Genomic DNA, 26,197 nt, shown 5'->3' on the forward strand with positions numbered 1-26,197 from the left:
AAGTGTCAACCATATCAAATAGGGTTCTACAAAATAAAACGACCAGGGCCCATCATTATCTGTATTACTCTTATTATGTGCGACTAAATTATGAGCGAATGAACAATGTCGCTTATAACGTCACACTGGTATAGTGACAATATAATATTATAGTGGTTACAAAATATCAATCAATAGCTCCTCAGTTTTTGACAGATGTTTATGTAATGGGCCAGGTCTTCTGCAGGTTCTAAATATTATATTATATTTTATAATAGTATAATATGTTGCACTGGACACTTTCATCATTGTTATCGTCTGCATAATTTTCTTACCTATGTATAAAATAAATTATTATAATTCAATGGGTTATTTTTCTACTGGTTGTCAATATTCTCAAACGGCTGAATATACTAATGCATTATAATTTTATAAGTTGACAAAAAAGCAATTTTTTCCTTTAAACTTAACTATATATGCATATAAATGTTTGTATATTATACATTTATGTTTTTTTCTAAATGTATAAGTAGCTAACGACTTTTTACCTATTTTCGAATTTTGCGTAATAGCCAATAATCGAACATGGCTATTCATTCAATTTTACAAATTTTTCGTAATATCAATACATTGTGAAGAAACGATATATGAAAAAAAATTATTCATTTCAATACAGTGATACTCAAAAATTGTATTCAATAATAATATAGTACCTATATTATGTGTTGATTTTTAAGCAGACCTATCTACGAATCGTTATTGGATGTTTAGGAAACGAATAATTGAACTCTAATTGTTTTAGTTCTCAACTTAGAAATCAATATACCAATTATATTTTGATGATTAGGGTTTCTCATATAATTAAAAAATACCTTTCACCAGTTATGCGTTATGTAAAATATAACTAATAATACAAAGTTATTTGTTTATTTCATTATTCAAAATTTGAGTGATTATTAAAAAGAGAAAACTTTTACAAATAATTTTTAGTTTAATTGCATATGACTTACTGCCGGAAAATTATTTATACTTACTTTACTTACCTAATATTTGTTTTTCTCAAACTTGTTTGCATATTTCTATCGGTTTAATGTGCTGTGAAGCATGAATGTCTTGTAAAATAATTGTATTAAAATAACAGTAATTTAAAATTGTAATCAAACAAATCGATGATTATTGAAAAAACGTATAGTTAATTGTACATAAAGACAACTTACTGGTGTTACCCAATTATATACTCGTATTATAATAATTATAAATAAAAAGTATAACACAATTTTAACACCAAACAAATGACGTTTCCTATAGTATTATAATTTAATAACCCATCTAGATACTTGAATACTTCAGGTTTTTAATATAAAACGTATTAACAATTAAAAAATATTGTAGATACATTTTTAATCTTTTATTGGTTTCAAAATGAATTTATTCCCTGTAGCTTCGTCCATGACCACTCCAGTCTTCATGTCAAAAACCAAAACAGGAGCTGTTTTTTTAGTGGAACTTCCTATTGTCGTTGGTGCTGCTGGTGGTTCTATTAATCGCTTCGGATAGTTCCGTACACTTTTAACGGGTTTCTTGGGATTATTCTTAAGGAGTGTAATCATCATTGGCTTATAAACCACGGGTCTCTGACGGCTCTCCTAAATTTAACAGATGTGCTTTACTATATTATTATACACAAGGATTGCCCCTTAATATTTTTGGTGGGCCATTTTAGGATTTGGGAATTCTAGAAGTTATATGGGGCCATCAAAATGTAATTTACATGTTTATCCATAGAACAGGTAAAAACAGAATCAAAATATAAAATAAAAATTAATGAAAACTTATTTATTAATTCACCATCAAAAATAATTAATTAAAAAATACATTTCTTGACGGCATGTGGGCCAGATGATGTTCGTCCAAAGGCCGCCCATTTGGTCACCTCTGATATAGGTTAAACGTTAAAATAATAATAATATAACGAATTCTTTAATTTGCGAACAGCGAAATTAAATAAATAAATAAAATATGTCCGATAGGTTATTGCGTTACAGTAAGAAAAAAACATAAATTAAAATATTTATTTATTATTAATAATTTTACCTGTCCGTATTCGATCGGAGTAGGTTCGTCGTATTGTTCATTTTTTTCCTAAACAAATAATTTAACAAATAACACACCTGTTGCTATTATTTTTAACAATATTTAATGAAACAACTTATTATTTCATAATCTCACGTTTTCGTTTGATCCAGCACCGCCGTGGTTTAAATCCCAATATTGTTCACCATAACTGCCGTCTTTGTCACCCCATTTCACCTGTTAAATCCCAAAACGTATATTGAAAGTTTTACGAGTTATACGGGATGATATTTTAACGTAAAATATTCACAAATTTAAAAACATGTTTTTGAAAATATTTCATTTACATCATGTTATGTCGTCACGAAACAACATTAAAAAAAAATCCTTTTTTTTTCATTGTTATAATTTTTTAAGTTTTCAGATACTCTATGACAACATAGTGAATGAACACACATTTTAAATTTCCTTTTTCTTAGCAGAATATTATTCAGTGTATTTTGATCCACAAGTATACGAATCAAATTTTGACGAGTAGTTTATTTGTCACAACTTATAAAGTTATAAGTAAGTACTTCTTTAAAGGTTAGATGGATAGACCATTTTGCAGGATACTTATATAACTTATTCTACTTTCCCAAAAAAATATTTTGCTTTGGAATAAAGAATACAAAATGCATGATGTCATTAAAAAAGTAAAAATTTACAACATTTTAACGTTAAAAATAGTTAAAAATGTAATTAATTTAGAGAAAATTTAATGTTGAACTACTTAAAATTACGTAAAAGAAATATTTTTTCAAAAACGATAATAGTGTTAGAAATATTGAGTATCTTATACGTCAAATGGATGATCCGGGTTTTTTTATCATTCATTTAATTATACTCACTTTTCCTTGGTACCGTTGGGCGTCAAAATCCTTTTTCTCGTACCTCTGTTCCCATACGTTTGGATCCTCGAACACATGCCCAAACTCCAACTGTTGAGGTCCGCTTTGCAACGAATAAACGTCCCTAAAGTTAATTATGTTGTTATAGGGCTATAATAGTACATACTGAAAGCTCTAAAAGAAAAACCCAAAACCTCTAAGAGAAATTAAAATAAAAGATTGATTGAACGGCACACTAAAAATCAATATTTCATGTACTTCACTATAACTGTATGTTATTAATTAACACACACGGTGATAGATTTTACTAGTTACGCTTAATTTTTATGTCATCTTTTGTGTAATGTATCCGCTTCTGATTATTGAATTTAAAAAAAAAACCTGTTAAAATAGTAGGTATAATTTATATTTGTTTGTAAAAATGTCGTTTACCTATCATAAATACTTCAAATTATGTATATGACATTCTTCTTTTCAATAGGTAACACTAAAAATTGAAAACGAAAAGATTATAGTGAAGTCATGCAAATATATCCACGATCCTAGCATGAAAATAACGTATTATAATATTATTTTGGCGTTTGCTGATCGTTACGTAGGTATAATATAATAGTCGTCTTATATAAGGTAAAGGGTGTTTGCATTTCCTCCGCCGCTGTTTCACTTTTATTTTATAGCAATAACTACACTAATACGCCATTTCGTATCGCGGGACTTCCGACACGTTAATTCGAAACAAATAGGTATACCTATATTATAAATGAAATTATGAACCAGTGCGGCTGCTTACATGAAATGCTTGTTTTCCGCGTCCTCGTCTTCCACTTTCTCTTGCAAGCGCGTGTCGTCAACAGTGTCCTTATTGTCGCCAGCTGTGAACAATAATACATTTTGCAGTGTTATGTACAGTTATTATAATTCGATATTGATTTGTATAATATATTATTATTGTCGCCGGTCGCTGTAGCGTTTACCTCCGGCTGCGTATCGATCCTTGGACACGTGATCGACCACTGTAATGGCTGTAATGACGCCATAATAATAGCAAGCCTGCAGACGAAAAAAAAAACATTTTAAAACTATTTACCATAGATATCTTACTATATAATGCTCGATGGTCATTTCCATTTTTCATTAAATTTATTCAAACTTTGACTTTCAGAATTTTTAAATATACTTAGTGACTTAATGTTTTAAAATTCCTGAATTCTTTTGTACTACTAAAGAGGTGTCTTATAATGGTACTAACTTCTGTTTTTCAAATTAATTAAGGGGGGAGGCCCTTTACTGCAAACTATTTAATGGATAATTTATTTTGAAAATGCTGATGTACCTATTCAAAATTTGAGCGAGTAGGATCACCACTACGTGTTTATCAATTAATAATATATGTATTTACCCAGAAATTGTGTATTGTAGAGGGGAGGGGTATACGGTTTATACTCAATTTTCTATTTTTTTTTTAGCGTATGCTCTCTAAATCAGGGGTCGGCAACCTTTTAAATATCAAGGACTAAAAAATAAGTATAAATATTTCACGAGCCACAATTTGAATGTACCTTATTTTATTTTAAACAGAAATGTATTATCATATCAAATTTAGTTTATTTAAATTCATTAATGTTCGGTTTACTGATTTAAAACTATGTATCAAACAATCCGCTTAATCCGCAGTTTCTAGTCTATATACTATCTTAGTTCGTGATTTGCATACAAATAAATTATAAATTTTAAATTTACTCGCCGGCCCCACATAATAAGTTACTACGAGGAGGGTTACATGCAGGCCGAGGGTGGCCGACCCCTGTTCTAAATGTACGATGATACGTAGGTATTCAACCATATAGAATTTACAGTGACGAAAATAATAAAATATTCTATGATTATTTGTAATATTCAATTCTCAGATTAATTATTTAATAATCATCAGACCCGTTGATAATTTATCTACCTCATCCCGTTTGTGGATACCATAGGGTCCATATATTTACAGATGTTTTTTAATTTTGCTGAATTTAAGTGTCCAAAAATAGAAAGTGCCATCTATGTGCGCTCCCTTCCTTTGATGTCTTCATCATTGGGTTTTAATGATTTTTGTTTGAACAAGTACAATATTGACAAAACTACAAAATCTTATATTCAAAAGTATTAAGTAAGTACTAGGTAATTGTATCTGATAGTGATGAATAATATTATGAGGGCTGCAAGACATTTTGCTCAATGGTAAGTAAGTGGTTTTTACCATCGTCGCATACGTGAAAAAAGCACGACGTGTACTCACGAACGTTTTACAGAATACATCACAGATTTTACGACTATTGTTATTAAATACTCACCGATATCAATAGGAGACAAAAATGGCGACGACTGCAGATCGGCCAGGCCGGGAACGTCATGTTTTCGCGACGGTCTTATTCGCTGTGTTATCCGCTTGTGCTCGGTGAGTCCGATTTGGTTATTATTACTTATATATGTATAATGTATATGTATCGTATTCGTATTGGCATTCGCACTCCACTGGCGAGGTAGGTACGAGAAATCGCCGAAATCGATCGTAAGCGAAATCCGTTCCGATTATCAGCGTCGTGTCGGATTTCCGCGTGTCTCGCGACCTGCACACTACTATTATACTGTGATTATTACTATTATTATAATACTGTACACGTTGGGCACAATACGTGTATTATAATATTATTATATCGCCTCCACCGTTCATAGAACTGAAACGCATTGTTATTGATATATTTGTTACACGGTGGAGCCCGAGGAGTGTACAAGACCCGCGCCTTTTTCCGCGTTTGCGGTTTTCAAAAACTGCAGTCGTTGTGGTCGTGCGGTTTGCTGCTAATTGTAGCTGCAGTAGTATTAGCGTTTGATACCACATTGGTATCAGATATCAATAAATATATAGGTATTGAATAATTTACACAAAATCATATATTTCTATACGTATAGGTACTTCCAAGATACTGCACACAGTAGTGCATAATTCATGCATTAAATGCAATCTCATAGTGCAACTCTGCAGCAGTAACACAATCCGTATGGCTTATATTTTAGTATTTTGTTTAGTTATTATTTTAGATTATTATTTGGTAAACTCTGAGACGCCTGCAGCCCTACGGACCTGACGACATTTAAAACATTATCTTTATCTGTTAAGAGATAGTTTTTGGAGGACGCAAGTATATTAACTATTACATACGAAGTCAAAAGGTTCCTGATTTTCCTTCAGTCATCTCAGGGATGCCAATAATTATTATTATCCGGTTCGATTAACGCAGATCAGATAATTGCGGTAAATAACTTGGTATATATTATTATGTGTTGCCGGCGAGGTAATTGTGTGAAAACTGAAAATGATTACGAAATTGTAGATGTTTCTTAGTCATTACTTATTATACACTATTGTACGTTATGACATTATACAAACGGGATATCAAATAGCCGTTTGTCACATCTGCAAGAACGTTCTGTATACAGTTATATTTTATCTTCGTATGTGTGTATGTATCAAATTATACAATGAAATAATAAACATGATGATAGTATGTAATGTGTATTGCATTGTAGGCGTCTCTAAAAAAAAAACTGTTCAAAACTCAATAATAGTTTAATAAATGACCAATGATCAATTTCGAATCTGTAAACGTATGATATTGCACACTGTAGGAATGTGACTGCAAATAATTTGAGTGACAACTTCTATAGTCTATAACTAGTAAATAGTATACAGGACGCAGGATGTGCAGGTATCGGAATCTAATGGAATCTATAGTTATTACTCATTAGTTAACAACGTCATTCTACGGTGAATCGTGAGGATATATACTGGTTTATTGGTCGTTTAAATGCCAATACAAAATGAAGTATATTTTATTCAATAATAAATCTGAACTTATATTATGTACGACTTATAAAATAAAACGAGGTTTCATGAATCATGAATACTCAATACTTTGGAGTGGGAACATAGTGTAATAAATGTAAATTAAATAAAAAAATGTTAATGACACTTAAACAACAAATATAAAACACGATTTAAACAAAAATAACACTCTTCTGTTTCATTGACATAAACTATACAGTTTAATGTTCTGAAATGTTTCAACTTATAGTTTTTCAAACGTGAGTTGCATAAGTCCCACAGTGAAGAATGTTTATTGTTTGAAAACTTTGACTGCTCTGTTTTCTTAGCAACGCATGAACACTGAAATATTTTACAATTTATTCTAAGAAAAATAAGTGTTATTTAATGCGTTTACCTGTATGTTGTCTCTTCTTATTGAAAACATGTATCTTGTGTAGTTATAATGGATCAAGTTTCATACCCATGGTAAAGGCTATAAGCTAATTAACATAAACATAGTTGGGGTTGCGATGGACGAATATCCATCCCTTATTCCCTTAGCCACTAAACAAACATCGGTATATTCCTATAATGCACGGCGAACAAAAGACAATTAACCAGTTTAGCACTCTTAATTAAATACTCGACGAGGGAGAAGGATACCCAGTGTCCAGAACTGGTTTCGATGGGAACGAAGTAGGGTGAAGATATAATAATCCCCTTTATGTTGACCATTGGAGGTAACACGATCATTAATTAACGCTCTAGTCCTTAATTAGGCTATAACATATCAACACCATACATTATTATATGCCAACTATTCTTGCAAGAAAAGAAAAAATGTACGAACAATTTTCAAATAAAAAATTGTATTGGTACAAATCGAATTATTTTATTTATTTTCTCACACGGTCATACGTGATACTATATTTATAATTTATATACATTATACATCTATATACTATCACTTTAGACAATAACTGATGTATTATTATTATTATTGTTTTTTGTTTTCGTTCCTTCAATTTATACGGTTTACGCTGTACAGTAATCTATTATACATATTTATTTGTTATTTGATCGTCAAAATACAATTATTTTTAATTCCACGATAATAATTAATAGTTGAAATCAACTGGTATACTTACTTATATTATTATATAAACGTATTTTATATAGTATATAGTACTTACATATATATATCATTTATAAAATATCAGTTTCACTTTGAGGAATTCTCCTCATTATAAAGAGCTATTTGATTTTCGATAGTTAATAAGACGGTACTGATACGTTAAGAAATCGAGGATATTCTGTTGCTATATTATCGTTATACTTTCTCAATGTTCTGAAAAAGAAGTTATTTTATTTGATACAAAAATAGTATATATGGTTTTTTATGTGTAATGACTAATGGCTAATGAGTTATAAATAAAGTAATTATTAAATTAAATGAGAAATTAAATTGTTTACTGTAACAATATTTTTTTAATTAGAAAAATATAATCAAAATTATATTATATTGTATACATCAAGCATAGGTTTTATTGGACAAAATATAAAATAAAATAATATATTATTTATCATTAATGTTAAACTCTAAAATAAATATTTTGTTTTATATAAGGTTATTATATGAAGACGGAAAAAAAGCTTAATAAATCTACTGTATTTAATATATACATAATATCTTATGCAGTTATATTGTTACAAGTTTCAACTATATTACTTTTGTTTGTGTATAATATTATGAGGTGGTGTGTTTATCATCACAATCAGTAATCAATTAAATTTGCTATACCTTTGAACTCTAATTGAGCTACAATTGATTCTGCAGTTTTATAAAAAAATTTAAAAGTATATTATAAATATTGGTTAGTTAGTTTGTTTTCGTCAGTTAAATAGTATTGTAGTAACTGTAATTACGTATAAAATTATATTTAAATAACCTAACCTATAGTCTTAATCGAATTCGGTACTATGTCAATGAATTCGTTTTTTATGTGCTTGTATACAGCCGGTAATCGGAATAAAAATCCTCGGGTACATCGTCATTCGTCATGTGTGCGTTGCAGCACGTTGCAGGTATATTGTATACACATTTAAAATCAATAACACACCGGAGAAATTGTTTTCGCGTTGGTGGACCGGCTGAAACGGATTCCGCGGCGACCATCCTCTCGACGTCACAGCGGCACTGTTACCCGGCAACATCGTGATACGAACACGTGTTGATTTTTCAAAGCGTTATATCCAGCGCGGTCGTAAAACATCACGTACCTATTCGCTTCTTTTAGATTCATTTAATCCCCAAATAAAGTCCTTGATCCGGGCGTTCGCTATTTTTGAACGCGATTATTATTATTATTATTATTTCCGCCGCTGTGGCAGACCGTACGCGGGAAAGACAGAGAGTGGCAACAGGAAAAGAGGAGGAAGGACAAAAATCGTTTTGTAAATCCTTTCAATGTTTACGCTAGCTTAGGTAATTCCCTCGTAGATTACAATGCACTTACGGCCCTTGTTTTGCGCGACCGTTGGTCACACGCGAGTCCGCGTGGAGGGTATTGTTACGTGCACACACACACACACACACACATACACACACACATACACTGTACTGGTTCAACGACAAAAAATATGGTGAGGAGCGTTTCCTTCCTCGGACGGCACCGGCCGAGACCGTCGCGGAAAACACCGGAAACCGGTTTCCGTGTATGCAGAGAAACGCGTGAAGCCTCAATGTTTACGGCCACTGTAATAAATCACCAAACAACGGCCCCGGCACCGGAACCGTAACACTATTATACTTGCGGCGGCTCCCCCCTTTCGCGCTTTATTTCGACTTTGCATAATTAGAATAGAAAAGGGTTGGCGTGTGTGTGCGTGTGGGTTTGTGTGGGTTTGTGTGTGTGCGTCTGTGTGGGGTGTCCGATTCCGACTTGCAGGACGTGCGGTACCTAATCGAGTGTCATCAGACACTGCGCAGCACGACGACGACGATAGCGGCTCTTGGACAATAATAATAATATAATAATATTGTATGTCCTGCACCGTCAACATATTATAATACCGTCGTAATTTTTTGTTACACCTCACGTCGTATATTTTTCTCTCCGTTTAAACCGCGAACACACACAACTGCACTCGTCGTATTTATTTATTTTTTAGGTTCTGGTCCAAGTTTTACTGTCTTATAATATTATAATATTGATTCTACGATATGATACATTGATACGTATATCGTTGGCAGTCAGTGTATAGAACCATTAGAATACACTTTCATAAAAACACATATATCAGTCGTCAATAGCGAAGCAAGCGGAATATCGACATAGTCGGATTTATTAGGAGGGTGGAAAACCGAAAATAAATGCCTCAATCAACTGCAACTAGCCGCATACGCAGAGATTAGGCGACTTTTTTTTAACATATAGGCTACATTTTAGAAAAAAACAAGGTCGCATAACCACATACTACCCTATAAATGTTTTTAAAATATTATTTATTTAATTCCCTTTACAAAATATTCTCTCTATACCCACCGATGTGAAATTAAAACAACAATAAGTGCAATGTGTATACAAGTATTAAACATATTATAGTGAATAACTATAAATAATTATAAAACTCAACATTTCAAGAACATCGAAAAATCAAAAATGTGTTATTTTTATTTAAAACAATTTGGCTGAAACAAAATGTCTTCAAAAATAGATCAAAATAGAATCCAATTTTTAAATAATTTTCTAATATTTATAAATCTTTGAAATATTGTGTACAACTCGTGATATAAAATAAGAAATAATTATATGAACTATTATTACAATTTTAGTTTTTTTTTATGGTATAAGAGGTCTTGAGAATTAATTGAAGTGTAAAACCCATGTATCATGTATGCCGGATAAAGATTGAAAAGAATTTTCGCATAATATACGTATTGTCATATTTAATAATTCCTGTATTTTAATTTTCTATAAAATATTTTCCCTCATAGTGACTTTCTTATTATTAACCCTTACTGCATAGCCTTTCCTGTATTTATAATTCACACATCTTATTTTCCTGATTTTTATAGTTCTCTTCATATAAGTAGTAAGTACAATTTTTTGTATTTCACTCGAATAGTAATTTTTTTTATCATAGCAAGTAAACTCACATACGATCACATCTATATATGAGGCTATGTTATTACTTTTAACATTAATCTCTTCAACTAGAACAAAAAAATTATACTAATATAGATAAGTCATAAATCATCATGTCCCCTTATTTAGCGGATATTATGTTGTAAACGACCCGAAAGTGATTTTACTGATTTGAAAACTAAAAAGTAAAAATAATATTATCTTTTTACTGAATAAAATTTGAACTAAAAATAACTCTTTTAAAAGAAATTTTAGAAAAAAAATCCATACTATATTATATTTCTTAAAGATATTATTTTTACTTTTTAGAAATGAATGCAAAGAGTATATTTCTCTTCTATTAAGATTTATAATAAGAGCAGTCACATATCACCTTGAAACCAGTTGACCTTTTAGTATTTATAAATATGTAATTTTAAACTTTTAAGGAAATTATTATCAAGTCGCATAATTTGCATGACTCAACATATTCTGTGAGAATTTTTTCTCACTAAAAATGATCATATCACACGGTAGTTTAAAAAAACAGTGAGGGATAAAGATATGTCCGGCTGTATAAACATTAAATATCACCGACCGTTTCTTTGGGTGATTGATGGGTTTACGCAACAGTAAATCATAATTATAAAAATGCCCACAAGCATAAATTTAAAATTACGGCGCGCAGACATCGGGGGGATACCAACCCTAACAGAAGAGCCGGCCGCCTTTGGTCATTGGGTCAACACAACGGTAACCCTTTTTAGGTGGGGATTTATTTTACAGTACTTTTGAGACCACACCTTTAAAGAAATCAACAGTTTTCAATAACAAGCCTAGGAGCACACTTGGAGTTCTCTTTAGAAGTAAGTAATAATTATTGTATTTATTTTTAAGAAAATAATAATTAGAGCACTAAAATGTTTTAAAAATATGTTAGAAACAAAAATGTTGGTTTAATTTATTTATAAGGCACATTTAAAACAATTTTTTTTCTTAAATTTATAATGTATACGATTTGATCCATTGTTTTTTTTACATAATTTGATGTCAATGTGAAAGTACATTTTTAAAAAAATTATATTTTTAACAGTTTAAACGTTTTTTTAAGTTTTACTTTTTTGAATTACAATATACACTTTTAATTTCATATTTAAAAACCTAATATTTTTCGGATTACTTCGATACACAAAAATAAAATTCCGAACGAGTAGATAGTTGATTAGTTGAAAGTTTTCAAACATTAGATAAGTGAAGTACCCAGTGGACCAATATTTTTAGTGGTACATTTGTGCCATTCTACTCCATTCATCTCAACTTTAAATACTTATAAGTTTTTTTGAAGCAATGACATCAAAAGAATTTTTTCCAAAAAGGTTAAACTCTTCTAAATAACTAAATAATGAGTGTGGACACTTTAATAGAGAAATTGATCACTTAGTAATTTGTATACTGAAGACTAGAGTAGCTATATAAAACATTATATTACGTTAGCTGTGGTAAGTACAACCTTTTGGTTTAAATAATCACTTATATAGTTTTACCAATATATTGGCCTTAAACAATATTCGAATGACAAATATTTATCTTGGTAAATTGTAGGATAGATATATAAAATTTACTTACATTTAAATAATCGTTAGTAAATCTTATAGGATTAATTAATATTTTTACTTTTATCATATTATTTATTTTTAATATTTATATGTGAGTATACAGTTTATTAATGTCAATAAACAACTCATTTTTCACACTTTAATACATTTAAGTTATTCAAGTTTTATAAAGGAGCCACGTGTAACCTAAACCTTACATATGTATGTGATGAATTTATTAAAATTATGTCATACGTACATATTATATATATTTATTATATATTATTAATATGTACTTGTCATGGCTTAATGGGTAGTATTTTTAAAAGAAATATTTTTATTACAGTAGTAATATAGAATACTTTATCATTAGTTATAGATAGATAGTAGGCACCTAATTAATATCTACAACGACCAATAGGAATATAAATGTATTATATATATATGTAGTTTATAAGTTAATTAAGTAATAATAATAATAATAATAATAATAATAATAATAATAATAATAATAATAATAATATTACTTATTCCAGTATATTATTTAATTTAATTTTTAATTTTTGAGTCATTGTTTTTATCTGTAAATTAATGAAATGAACTTCGGGGGTTTAATCTTTCAAAAAATAGCTCAACTTATTTTACATAATTATTAATTAGTTACCTATTTAATATAAAAAATGTTGTTTAGTTAATATATTTGAGTAATTTTTTTCGAGATCTTACTTCATTATTTGAATAATAAATACTTATTATTATTAGTGTACAACATGATATTACATTAAGTATTAACGGTTTATTGTTATGATTAATATAATATATATTATGTACCTATATATTGTAATGAATAATGATTAATGTTTTCTATAGGATTTCCTGTATTTCTGATACTAATAGCTCTACCTAGTTGATAATATACTCTATACTTTTACATTAATGTTTTAATGATTTTTGACACAATATATTTTATTTGTTGTAATATTTTGCATAATTATATATTATATTTATGTTTGATTACTTTTTTAAATTTATGTTATGTATGTACATTATAAATGTTAATATAAATTAAACACATTCTACAGGGTTTCAAATAATACCATCACTTTAAATAAAATTAATATTTACTAATACAAACAAATATACTCTGTTTTTAGGCAAATAATAAATACGATTTTTTATCATATATAGTGGGATATTTACTCGGGTTGTATTCTGTTGCCCGTCGATAGCAGTTATTATATTACATTGTATAGTGTATAGGTTACATAAACATGTTTGACGAGTGTTTTTTTTTCTAAATCGGAAGTAATATATAGAGCATTCTATTCTGAATTAAAAACATCTATAATACCAAACTTACATGCATGCGATATTAAGTCCCTCGAGTAGTCGTGTGAGGTATCGGTCAAACAGGATATGTATGTGAATATTAGCAACGAGGGGTCAAAGGTGTGAAAAACGGAAATCGAACCAGTACTGAATATTCCGGTTCGGGATCGTCGGTAATGGTTATTGCCGATGACATATTCTCCCCAAAATCGTTCGACTTCATTGTTATGAGGGATATTCGGCTGGGAATCGAATCCAGTATTTCAGGTTATATTAGCACTCTATCGGAATGTAGTTTAAATATCGAGTACATATTATATATTGTATATTATATAGAAGACAGCGATGAAATAATTTATTATAATCTTGCAATAATAATAGTAATAATTTTGAGTTTAAACATACCCCGGTTTTCCTACCAATGCGAGTTAAGCAAAGAACGCATTTCAAAACAATTTTTAGACATTATACAATTTTCCAATTTTTCAAATGGTTTTTATTTATTCGTCGGCCAACCTAAGTCTTGCAAAATCTTCAAACACAATGTTGTCCTCGTCGTCGTCCCCAAAGCTTTTTTGATACTTCATTCTGTCCGAGCTCTTGGTCTTCTTCAATACTCCTTTTTGTGGTTGCTTGGGTGGCGCAGTCCAGTCTTCGGATGCTGAAATCGAATATTATTTGTATTTTAATAAATTCAAGTGAAACAAACGTATGACACATTATTTACTTGGATTCGGGTGCATAAGTTTGAATGGTACGTCGGTCACGAGTTCTCCTCCCAGAGTACCACAGTTCAACTTTACTCTGACCGAATATGAAATGACGATACCAGTTTGGTCACTAGGACCTTTACCTCCCGATATAAGTGTAGACGATGCCAAATTTACGTCGTCGTCCTGTAGTGTATATCGCATGCATTTTATTCAATGTACGTCAAAGTGGTGAAAATTATAAATACCTTAAGATGTCCGTCTAATGCAATGCCTCTCCTGTCTTTATTGCTGGACGCCAGTGGGACTAAATAGAATTGTTTAGTGAACGCGGCTCCCGGTGTTATGGGACAACCTTCTCGGGTTTCCAAACTGGCGACAAATTTAGAAAACTGAGCGTTGACCATTGTAATTTCGGTGTGTTGAACAACATATACCTATAGGTATAATTATATAACAATAGTAATTAATATTATTAATAAAAATAATTATTTTAATTATGGTTACATACTGATAATAAATTATTGACTATTTATTGTTAATGCATTGAGGTATATTCGTCATACCTTAATGTTTTTTACGGACTTCCTCGAGCTGTTACTTATGATTAGCGTTGCAATAACTTTTTCCCCGTGATAGTAAATTTCTCTGTCCAGAGTGACTTCCAAACTAATTTTTCCGTGAGAAAACGTGAATCCTTTGCTAATTAGTGAACTTGGTAGTCTTTGACCTCTTGTTGATGGGGCGTATTGTAACTGAGTATTTACACATTTATATGTTAAATTGACTACTTTTGAAAAATACATACCTTTTTAATAGCTAGGACGACGGACGACCTCTGATTTCCTTTATCATCTTCTCTGTCCGACACATAAGTTCGGATGTTGTATTCAACTCCGAGAGGTTTTCCACTATCGTCGTCACCCGGCTGCAAGGTCACCGAAGATGGGGAATTCGGGGGGAAATTGAACACAAATGGAAATGCATTAGAGTTACCAAATTTTTTCACTAATTTTTTTTGAATAGGACTTAATTCTGTGACATCTTTTATTGGTGGGACGATTTGACTACACGCTAACACCATTTCTTTACTAAATTTTACACCCATCACCTCGTCTTCATCTCGACCATACCTATAAGTCGTGGAAACCTGAAAAAGCATTATGTAGATTACAATAACACCTGTGATATAAAGCTTACCATTCCAAAAACTTTTCTTCCTTGTAAATAGTCATTTTCGACTACGACAACTCCATCAATTGGATCTACACTGTCTAAGTGGTCAATGAAATCTCGTTTACCGATGTATATAGTGACTTTTCCTAAAAATAAAAATTTAGTGTTCGAATCAAATATGCTTCGTAACTTTTTGTTGACATTGAATTACCATTTGGGGTAGTTTTTTTAAAAACTTTTAGCGTCGCTATGAAATAAAGAAATAATAAAGGTATCATAATTTATGATGAACGAAATACAAAACACTTGAAACGAGGGTCCGCTTGAATGTGACCCGTCTAATGTCGGACTAAACAGTTGATCGATGTTACTCAAGCTCCCGTATAGGGTTTCTTTTTTACAATTATATCGTCATAAGATAATTGGATTAAATGAAGACCCGGAAGTTCTTTGATATTTTGTCACTGCAAAAAATGTCTTCGTTAAAATTTCAAACACGTAAAGTTTTTCTAAAAACCATCGATTTCTTATCCTATTCAAGAAGCCCTTTTAAACTGGGTACTTTACATACAATTATTGACCTGATTTGTGTAAATATTTTCATAATTTCTAAAATATTGGTATATATTATAATTTATCCCTCACATAGTTTTTTTTTAAACTAAGACTAAGATTAAAGATTAATTTCAGCATTTAATTTATTTTATTAAATAAACCAATATTTGAAACACAAAATAATTAAATATTTTTTAGCTTTAATACGTGTTTAAGAAAATATTAATGTGAAAAACTGTAATAATTGATTGTATAATTTCAAAAATTAATTCTGTTGTAGTTAGCACTTAGCCAATAACTAATAAAATATTCTAAACGAAGCCATAGATCAGTTGTTTTATATTAAATTGTGGGTATTTAACAAACTAAACTAAGGTCTAAGATAGTAATCAAATTATTTTTAAATAATATGAAAATAAAATTGGGTACCTAATAAAAGTGTTAACAGCTCCAATGAGTACAGATGAAACTACGTATTATTTTACATATTTTAAATGCATATGATGATTATTTCATCATAGAATTGTTTAAAATTAAAATGTGATGATGAACAGTATTCGATGGCTATAACCTGAAAAATATTAGTCCATATTTTATTAAAAACGAATGCATGCTTATATTATATATATGATAGATGGTTCTGGGAAATTTGAAGAATGACCTGTTCAAGGTACCACTGACAGATATAAAATCTTTAATACTGTACAAGTGTAGACTTATTTAATATTGTCGACCTTAATTTCTTCTCAAACAAAAGTATTAATTAAAATAAACATTGTCTCTCTTGGAATTTTTAAAGCATCACATGAATATAATTTTTTGCCCACCTTTGATTCCAAAAAATGAAGAATTTATTGAAAAAAATGCCATCTTAAACCCATTGATGTTTTGATCCAAATATAATTATCGTTTTAATTAAAAGTGTATGTAAATGTTTGGTACATTGTTAATAGAATTTTCTTTCAGCCATTGCACTATTACGTGTTCAATGGTCGTGTGTAGTTGCCTCAGTATAACTACATTTTATCATAATCAATATCCATCATCATATTATCTATTGATTTACATTAATTCTAACGCGAAATCTTCATCAGATATTTAAAAGGGAATGGTGTCTACGTGTTGTGACCTTTTGCAAAAATAATTGCCTGTCGTGCCAAAGTACTTACCAAGTGTCGCCAATACGTGGCTTCTCTCATAATACGAATACATGACTTGAGTTTTAAATTATTTATACGTTTATAATACATTCCCTTGCAACTTTAGTGTACGAATGAATTATAAATAAAAATATATAAATTGTATGTATGTATCTTAAAAAAAATATTCGATTTAGTATAAAAGTTCTCATACAACATAAAAATAAAACAAAAATATGATCGAGCATTTAAAGTTATAAATAATTTATAATATAGTTTATTGTGTAGGTATATATTATAAAGTATTGTGTGTATGTGGGGTCCAATTGGGTATGTTTTAACAAAATCAATCCAGTGTTTAGAATTGCTTTTTTTTTTAATTTCGAACATTAAATTATTTAAAACATTATTCACTTCTTTTATTCAGTACCTTTATTAATCTATTGTGGGTAATTTAACTATACAATATGTAATGCAATTCATTATTGTCAAATATTTCTTAAAATGCTATTTCTAAGGTGTGTTTATGGTAACTGACAATACAAAAACAATTGTCACAACGACCTTATAATCTTTTTTAATCGGTACCCATTAAGAAAAAGTCCTACCAATCACAATTTGTTGTTATTTTTTTTTTTTGGGTTCATCAAAACATTGATCTATATTTTATACTTTTATCTTATAGGTATATATTTTGTATTATTATTTATACAGCTTATAAATAATGATATAGGTATCATACTATGATATATTATGTTTTAAAAAATAACATAAAATTAAAAATTATGGACAGACAATCACGACTATTCTATAATATAACTTTTGTTGCTTGGCCATTAATGTACGACAAAATAAAGTGAAAAATATAGTATTTAAATTATTAATTAACTTTTTTGGGGGGTTGGGGGCTCGCGGTAACAAAGGCCATTGGGGTGAGGGTTGGGACGGTGAGGGATTATTGTGGAAGTGGTAGGATTTGGTATGGTAGGTTTACTAACATGTGGGTGTTCATATTTTGACAGAATTTCGATTGGGCACTCATAGATTTGTGCCATGCCCAGTCGGGGGATGACGGCCTCTCTCTCCAGACGAATGACTGCTCGGAGAAAAGCGCAGCCCTTGACCGAGGTTAGAACCGGCGAGACCTGCAATCGACTCCTTAATCCGCTTGGCCACTCCGTCCCCCATTTATTAACTATTTAACCTACAATGTATAACTTATGTGCTTATCCAATTTCAATTTCCTATATAGTATATTATTGCCGGGTTCCACTAACAATCACTAAACATTTAATAAATTGATAGTGAGCTAATACTCTTTTAAACATGATTTAGTGGCCGATGATTGGTCCACAATTTAATCTTTACTAATGAATAGTGAATAGTATAATTATTTATCTACACAAGAATACAACACTGTTTTTTAAATGTTATCATTGGGATTTGCGTTTAATTAAAATGTATCATTATTTAAGAAACAATGTAATGATTTTAGATTCAAATTTCCAATGACCACTTTTAAAACTGAAAACCGACATGGCTATTCGGTAAAGTTTTCACCAAATAGATCAAAACTACTAGCTATAGCCACGTCACAATATTACGGATTTAAAGGGGGTGGAACGTTGTTTTTGGTGACCTATGACGAAGACAGATGTCTGATAACCAAAAAGTATGAAATGCATTGGGAAGACGGGCTTTTCGACGTGGTATGGAGCAGATCAGTGTACAGTTTGCTGGTGACCGGCAGCGGAGACGGGTCCGTGCAGATGTGGAATTATAAATATCCATCACAAGTAATACATAATAATATTATAAACACAATATACGAAGATTATATGATTTGAATAGCATAACGCTAATATCGTATCGGTTGTCCCGCAGAAACCTGTAAGAACGTTTAACGAACACAAGAAAGAAGTGTGCAGCGTAGATTGGTGTCAAAACTCCGTAGACGATTTTTTGTTGTCCGCGTCGTGGGACTGTTCAGTAAAGCTTGTACGTGAATAAAACAAAACATACTATTATAATCGTTTCCGGTGCAACAATGGTGTTAGTGTTGTAATAATTGTTATATTTTTTTCCAGTGGGATCCCAACAGGTATTGTTCGCTGACAACGTACAAAGGACACGATAGACTGGTTTATGAAGCAAAGTGGTCTCCGTTCTTGTCTTCGTGTTTTGCATCGGTTTCAGGTATATATAGGACCAAATGATTTGTTATTAAGACGTGCAGTCCATGTGCATGTACAGTCAGGGAGGGGTCCATTTTTCCCGGTTTTGGATGATAAAACACCCCCATCACCCTTCAATTGTATTTATGCAAAAATATGCTTGTTAAATTATGCTTTAAATTTCTACAAAATAATATATTTTGTAATATTGTGGGTGTTTTGAAATTTGATATTATATATTAATACAGGGATTATAATGATTCATGAGTATTAAATAATATAAAGTTCATGTAAAGCCTCCTCATAAGTTATATTTTAGTACACAATTAAAACACCTCTTAACAAAAATTTTTTTGCTACACACCTGGGCCATATATTTTATGGAAATTATTTTATGTGATATATGTGTTATATGATATATCTACGATTACGAAATCGATTAATTTTTTTATAATTTTGACTGTATATTATATACCTAAAGGCGACGGGATGTTAGACATCTGGGACTGTTCGTCCCCACTGCGGCCGAGCGTCAAGATAAATGCACACCAAGCAGAGATATTGAGCTGTTCGTGGAACCAGTTTTACCCGTTCGTATTGGCCACTGGAGGGGCCGAAGGGTTGATCAGAATATGGGACATACGGAAACTGTTGACGCCGATATTTCAGCTCGAGGTCGGTATAGATGCCTGATTTTATAGACGATTTATTTACAAAGAGAAATTTTGTAAATTCCTCACTATTGGAACAGATTTTTGAAAAAAATGTTAGTTTTCATAATTGTTTTTAACCACAGGGTTGTCAGGACGCAGTGAAGCGAGTCCAGTGTTCGCCTCACCACTGGTCCACGTTGGTTTCGGCGTCATATGATTGCACGACAAAGTATATATACACAAAAATTACATATTTTATTTTTTAAGGACAAATACTAATAATAATATCGTAAATTTATGAAACAAAAATGAATGGAATGTTACTATATGCTGCTACGTTACATGTTGTAACTTACAATACAATTATTATTATTTCAATAATACTAATATACTAATAATATGTCGTGCGTATAATATATCTCAATCATTATAATGTATAGGATATGGGATTACAGTGTGTCGTCAGAACCGCTGCAAAGCCACCAAAACCATTCCGACTACGTGTACGGACTGGACATGAGTGCTGACCAGGATGGATTGATGGCGGACTGTGGTTGGGACGCCGAGGCGCGTGTGTTTCGGGTCTGAGATAATGCAGCAGCAGCAGCAGCAGCAGCTAACCTAACCGTCCACTGCGACATAACAACTGTTGTTGTTGTTGTTGTTGTCATGAATTTGTTATTACTGGTCGTACGCCTGGTAGATGATTGGCGGAGAGTTGGTCGGCGCCGTGGCGTAGCCCAATGCGCTGGCTTTGTGGCCAGTTGACTGAGGCCTGGGAGCGGCGAATCGGTGCACAGCCGGCGACTGCTTGACCTGTTGCTGCGGCGCCGGACTGCGGTAGTAACCGGAAATCGGATCGGCCGGTTGCGCGGCGGACTCGGGTTCGCTGGCCTATTTAAAAGGAAAGATCGTCAATGTTTATATTATTATATATAGACATCGCGATTCGTCTGACCAATCAGTGATAACCGTTAATTGTTGTTGTTATATATTATTGTTATTGTATCGTTCATAATATTACTATCATTATATTTTATATGTATATCATTTTTATATTTTTATGGTGTTTAAAAGAAAAACATTTTAAACCGAATATTGTTGTATTCTGTGGCATATGTTTGACGAGAGGGCTAATAACCGCTCCTTGCAGGATTTCATAACTTTGAACTATTATTATTTATGTATGATAATATATTTATAAAACTGTGAAATTAGAGCATTGTATATAAAATAAAAAATAATATTATTATTTAAAAAAAAAAATTCAAGGAGTCGATTAATGTTGGGTAGAGTGATGTCGGTCTCCGTATCCAAAAAAAGTTTTATTAAGCAATTTTGATCACCCCAACCCACAAATTATCGAGTTATGACACTGAATAATTGGCACTCATCGTTACTAGTTTTTCTTTAATGTTCCCTATTCGTCGCTCTCTTTAGGTATATATCATTCACCTGTACCGAGATGTATTGTGGCTGCTGTGGCTTCCTCTCTGGCAATCTGTATTGTGGTGCTGGTGACGTTTGTGGGGCAGGAGTGGGAATCTTCACTTGAATGTTGGTTGGCTCTCTGCTAACTTCGGCCTTGAATCCCTATGTTAATGAAATGCGATATTAATAATAATAATTTAAAAATAAAATATATATGATATAACATACTATTAATATTATTATGTATACATTACTTACGTCCGATGTGATCGATTTAATTGATACAAGGTACGTGTCGTATTATGTGCATTATAAATATGTTTACACGATAATTTAAAATGCCTATTAAACTATCACAACATATTGTATAATACGTATAAAATATGCATAATTTTATTATATAAATCTAGTAACTGTTTATTAGATATTTATTTTATACTAAACATTTTTAGTTTAAGTGAGATATTTGAACGGCTGCTATACAATAAATTAGAATAAACTCAGTTACGTATTAAAGTGCGTTTACAAAGGCTACTGAATATCCTCAGTCCTCAAAATTTTCAAATTTAACCCTTAAAAATAATTGCTATTACATTATTTTAGATAACTACAATCATAACTTGTTCTATTAAATGATATATCGTGATATACAATTTAGTACTTAATTTTCTTATGTTAAATAGAATATGCGGTGTACATTATTTAATAAATACAAATGAATTGGAAACGAGAAATAAATAAACGCTTTGCATTGACTGTAGATATGGCATTAAATAAAAACTTATTCAAATCATTTAAAAACATGTACCCGAATATAATAATTTATAACACTATTGATTCGTATTATGTCATTGTGATTCCGCAACGAAAATACGCCATTAAAAATATCCCTAACATTAGTTTCTCATTGATATTCATTATTTAAATCAAACCCATTTGAATGCAATTATGTTGAATATTTAAAAAACCCAAAAAAGCGTTTAGGTAATACACGTTTGTTAATCATAAATACCTCTTCAGGATCGGCAGTGTAAGTGACTGTACGGATAAATCCATCTGAATCGACGACGCTATAACTTCCAGAAATCTTTTCACCATCTCTCTGCTCTTTGCGGTTGTGGTAGTTAGTTGACTCATCGTCGCTGATGTCGAACGAAAACTGGTATTGAGCATTGGGCTATAATAAAGTTAATAACAAACTTAAACAATGAATGTAATTTAAAAAATAATTATTCATTATAATTTTCAAAATTGAGATTAATTATTGATCTACATTGCACCTTATATATTATAATAATATTATACACTTAAGATAATTTATACTATTATTTTTATTTTAACTAGTTGTGTGTCATATGAACAAAAAAAATAGGACCATTAACAAATAAGAACAATACGAAATATTACAAACAAGAATAATACGATAAATAAATAAACATAATAATATACCTAATATTATAATATGATTAAATTATCTTAGTTCAATTTTATTAGTTCAACATAGTCACATACGGACACCTATACATAGATGAATTTCAAGCGTGGTCTATGATGTCCTCAAAATAAAACTAAAAATAATTTATGTACATGCTGAAGTCTAATAAGTGATTGGTAATCATTTCATTATATATAATCTAATATTCTTTTGCTTAAATATATTCTACTAGTCCATCGTGTAAAGTAAAAATCCTATTATCAAAAAGCCCATAATCTTTATAACATGTTTTTAAATTTCATTTAAAAATTAAAAGTATAAGTTGTAATATTTCAAAAATGTTTTACGATCGATAATAATACGTCATGATTCGTATGTATACGAGTAGGATTCGGCTGATTCTTATTAATCATCTATATAATGACAATATAAATAGTAAATTACTTTTTTTTTCTGTTAAACTAAATAGCTCTAAACAGCTATCTAATATACGAACCCAGCAGTAGTATAGTTACTAACCATTACATTTTGAAGTCTTTGAATTAAAGGATTAAAGAAAATTTTGAAATTACTATCAACTGCTCATGCCGATAATAGTAGTAACATTATCTGTTGGGTCACATTTATTATAATATACACGTAAGCGTTTCTAAAGTTTCTTCATTGCCTATACACATCGGTTGTTATAATTTGTCTGTTGTGAAACAAAAGTGAACGTCTTCTCATTTGCTGCACGCACGGTACAGATTTAATGATCGTCTAGATCCAGAGCCACTGCTTAGCTTTGATGTTATGCAACCGATACGGTCGGGTTAAGTCGTGACAACTGCACTGCCGTGCACACGTCCGGTAATAATTTAAATTTTATTATTTCAATATTTCTGTATAACATATTTCACATGCGCCAATAGGTATATAAATATAATATCATCAATAATACACACATTATAATAAACCCTATGAAATATTTCGTAACACTCTTATAGTAATCTATAACATAATAAGTAAGCAACATTATGATCTCCACTATATATATATATATATATATATATATATATAACTACTTTCTAATAATGATATGTTATTTATTTGTTTTTAATTTTTGTTGTATCGTAACTGGATCAAGTTTTTTCGACCCAGTCGCCCCCGCGAGTTACACCACTTTCGACAAACGAGTTACAAACTATGTATTTTGCTTTCCTGTGCGATATAATATATTATTACTATTATTATTATGTTACCTATGTATTGTATCCTGCATAATAATGAAAGAAAGTTATATAAGTTACCATAGTACAGCTGATTGAATAACCATGTATATTATCAATATGATTATGGAGATTCGATCTTAAAAAATAACATCAACATAACTTTCTTAGAATTATATCACTGCAGTCTAGCAAAAAAGCTTAAATTATTATCTAAAATAATTATGCATACATTACTAAGCGTTAGTTTATAATATTATAAATAGCATGTACTATTACTTTATTAGATCGTATAATATATTTTATCCACCTAATGATTCACACTTTAATGTTATATTTATTTTATAAAAATAAAAATTTTATGATTCAGTAAAACCAATAAACGTCATAGTAATATCTAATATCCTTATTAGAAGCATATAAACAATATAATATATAGAAATGTAAAAAATGTTTAGGTATAAAAGATACTCGTCACAATGTTATGCTTAGAACATAAAATTTAACTTGTACGAATTAAGATTTTATAAAGTTGAATAAATAATAAAAATTAGGTATTCAAATGTATCTTATTATTTTCAAATACACTTAGAACAGTTATTTCTACACGTATTAAATATTTAATAAAAACAATAGCTGTTCAAACTGTAACAGCGGATTCAGTTGATAAAAAAAAAAACTTTAAATTAATTTTTTTGTAAGATTATTAAATTTCAAATTTTAAATTTAAGTATCATAATTGTATAGACGCAATATAAAATTTAAGTTAGGATATTTTATATTATTTGAGAAACTTAGGTATTCTGTATAATGTATATTGTGCTAAAAACATTCCCATGTTCAAATTTATTAGGTACTATTTATAACTTAAAGAGATGTCTCTTTCTAGTATTATAATATATTATTGAGCCATTTAATATGTAAAAATAAAACCACTTACGTTGTTGTCGTTCTCTTCGTCTTCCGGTTTTTCGGGCCTGTTTTGAGATTTCGGCTTGGATGGAGCCTTTGGGCGCGGTGCTTGTGGTCGAGGAGATGGCTGGTACTGTTGTTCTGGCTGTTGGTATTCTTCTGGTTGTTGGTAGGCCTGGGGTGACTGGTAGGATGATGGCTGGTACGCGGCGGGCTGTGGCTGGTACGCGGCTGGCTGGGGTTGGTACGCAGCAGGCTGTGGCTGATACGCGGTGGGTTGTGGCTGGTAAGCGGCAGGCTGTTGGTAAGCTGGTCTAGGTGACGCCGCAGCCGGTTGGTAAGCTGCACCGCCGGCAGGGACCACCTGTAGAAGCACTGGTCTGCGAATCGGTTGGCCCTTTTCAGTCTGTTGTTGGGATATGTACCTGGCGTACTCCTCTTGAGTGACTGGCATAGATACCACCACTGCGGCGATTCCAGCCACCAGAAGACACTGTGAAGTTAATGACATGATTAATTAAAATACACATTATACGCCCAATGGCCGATTGGAGTTGGAGGTGCGAGAACAAGTACGAGGAAGATGACAGACAAAACGTAGAAACTGCAGCAAAAGAAGCAACATGAATGCACTGTAGGCAAGATGCAGTTGAGTACATCAGATTTTCGTTAGGTTATTTGACGAAAAAGGAAGAATATAGCCTAACTCAGATGTAGGTACCCAATAAGTAAAATGAAAAATATGTTATATGACTTACCTGTGCGATCATCATTTTAAACGGACGAGGTAGGTTTTGCAGAAACGGGGTGAACGCAAAACGGAATTAGTGAACAAAACTCGAAGAAAACTTATCGAGTAGCTTTATTGCCGAACCGTTGCACGCATACTATAATAACAATAATATTAACGTCGCACCTTGTGGAGCTGCGGCGGCAATGAGTGAATGGTCCATCTACGACG

The 26,197-nt window shown here is 31.0% G+C and overlaps 4 protein-coding genes across 5 annotated transcripts; 1 reads left to right on the forward strand and 3 right to left on the reverse strand.

Moving 5' to 3' along the window:
* Nucleotides 1-1,208: 1,208 nt before the first annotated feature.
* Nucleotides 1,209-5,548, reverse strand: LOC111040034. The gene is made up of 7 exons (XM_022323723.1): nucleotides 5,279-5,548; nucleotides 3,917-3,992; nucleotides 3,733-3,814; nucleotides 2,943-3,066; nucleotides 2,209-2,289; nucleotides 2,074-2,121; nucleotides 1,209-1,625 (listed from the first exon to the last, which is right to left on the reverse strand). Exons 1-7 carry the CDS (start codon nucleotides 5,336-5,338, stop codon nucleotides 1,380-1,382), a joined length of 717 nt encoding a protein of 238 aa, XP_022179415.1. The 5' UTR covers nucleotides 5,339-5,548; the 3' UTR covers nucleotides 1,209-1,379.
* Nucleotides 5,549-11,240: 5,692 nt separating this feature from the next.
* Nucleotides 11,241-20,861, forward strand: LOC111040032 (peroxisomal targeting signal 2 receptor). Its single transcript, XM_022323720.1, has 6 exons — nucleotides 11,241-11,785; nucleotides 18,919-19,219; nucleotides 19,308-19,421; nucleotides 19,511-19,619; nucleotides 20,079-20,272; nucleotides 20,394-20,861. The coding sequence occupies exons 2-6, from the start codon at nucleotides 18,932-18,934 to the stop codon at nucleotides 20,514-20,516; spliced, it is 828 nt and encodes a 275-aa protein (XP_022179412.1). The 5' UTR covers nucleotides 11,241-11,785; nucleotides 18,919-18,931; the 3' UTR covers nucleotides 20,517-20,861.
* On the reverse strand, nucleotides 13,772-16,093 carry LOC111040028 (arrestin homolog). The gene is made up of 7 exons (XM_022323716.1): nucleotides 15,941-16,093; nucleotides 15,754-15,875; nucleotides 15,362-15,703; nucleotides 15,120-15,308; nucleotides 14,802-14,990; nucleotides 14,571-14,739; nucleotides 13,772-14,504 (listed from the first exon to the last, which is right to left on the reverse strand). The coding sequence occupies exons 1-7, from the start codon at nucleotides 16,005-16,007 to the stop codon at nucleotides 14,344-14,346; spliced, it is 1,239 nt and encodes a 412-aa protein (XP_022179408.1). The 5' UTR covers nucleotides 16,008-16,093; the 3' UTR covers nucleotides 13,772-14,343.
* On the reverse strand, nucleotides 20,829-26,197 carry LOC111040029 (cuticle protein 19.8). 2 transcript variants are annotated; one of them, XM_022323718.1, is made up of 5 exons: nucleotides 25,995-26,197; nucleotides 25,265-25,729; nucleotides 22,694-22,858; nucleotides 21,712-21,843; nucleotides 20,829-21,144 (listed from the first exon to the last, which is right to left on the reverse strand). In XM_022323718.1, the coding sequence occupies exons 1-5, from the start codon at nucleotides 26,007-26,009 to the stop codon at nucleotides 20,932-20,934; spliced, it is 990 nt and encodes a 329-aa protein (XP_022179410.1). In that variant the 5' UTR covers nucleotides 26,010-26,197; the 3' UTR covers nucleotides 20,829-20,931. The 2 variants fall into 2 exon arrangements, with proteins under 2 accessions (XP_022179410.1, XP_022179409.1); XM_022323717.1 differs by having other exon boundaries at nucleotides 21,706-21,843; nucleotides 25,995-26,196.

The sequence above is a fragment of the Myzus persicae genome, unplaced genomic scaffold (assembly GCF_001856785.1).
Source record: "Myzus persicae strain clone G006 unplaced genomic scaffold, MPER_G0061.0, whole genome shotgun sequence".
Lineage (NCBI taxonomy): Eukaryota > Metazoa > Arthropoda > Insecta > Hemiptera > Aphididae > Myzus > Myzus persicae.

Excerpts from the sequence above, each read along its gene's own strand:
- LOC111040034 (XM_022323723.1), bottom strand. The coding sequence starts at position 5,338 with ATGACGTTCCCGGCCTGGCCGATCTGCAGTCGTCGCCATTTTTGTCTC. Across the intron at positions 3,993-5,278 it reads TTTGTCTCCTATTGATATCG|GCTTGCTATTATTATGGCGT; the intron begins GTGAGTATTTAA and ends TTTCGTCTGCAG. Across the intron at positions 1,626-2,073 it reads CTCCGATCGAATACGGACAG|GAGAGCCGTCAGAGACCCGT; the intron begins GTAAAATTATTA and ends TGTTAAATTTAG.
- LOC111040028 (XM_022323716.1), bottom strand. The coding sequence starts at position 16,007 with ATGATACCTTTATTATTTCTTTATTTCATAGCGACGCTAAAAGTTTTT. Across the intron at positions 15,704-15,753 it reads GAAGAAAAGTTTTTGGAATG|GTTTCCACGACTTATAGGTA; the intron begins GTAAGCTTTATA and ends ATGCTTTTTCAG. Across the intron at positions 14,991-15,119 it reads AGTCCGTAAAAAACATTAAG|GTATATGTTGTTCAACACAC; the intron begins GTATGACGAATA and ends TTATACCTATAG.
- LOC111040032 (XM_022323720.1), top strand. The coding sequence starts at position 18,932 with ATGACCACTTTTAAAACTGAAAACCGACATGGCTATTCGGTAAAGTTT. Across the intron at positions 19,422-19,510 it reads GGGACTGTTCAGTAAAGCTT|TGGGATCCCAACAGGTATTG; the intron begins GTACGTGAATAA and ends ATTTTTTTCCAG. Across the intron at positions 19,620-20,078 it reads GTGTTTTGCATCGGTTTCAG|GCGACGGGATGTTAGACATC; the intron begins GTATATATAGGA and ends ATATACCTAAAG.
- LOC111040029 (XM_022323717.1), bottom strand. Across the intron at positions 22,859-25,264 it reads ACGAAGAGAACGACAACAAC|CCCAATGCTCAATACCAGTT; the intron begins GTAAGTGGTTTT and ends ACTTTATTATAG. Across the intron at positions 21,844-22,693 it reads ACACTGCCGATCCTGAAGAG|GGATTCAAGGCCGAAGTTAG; the intron begins GTATTTATGATT and ends TCATTAACATAG.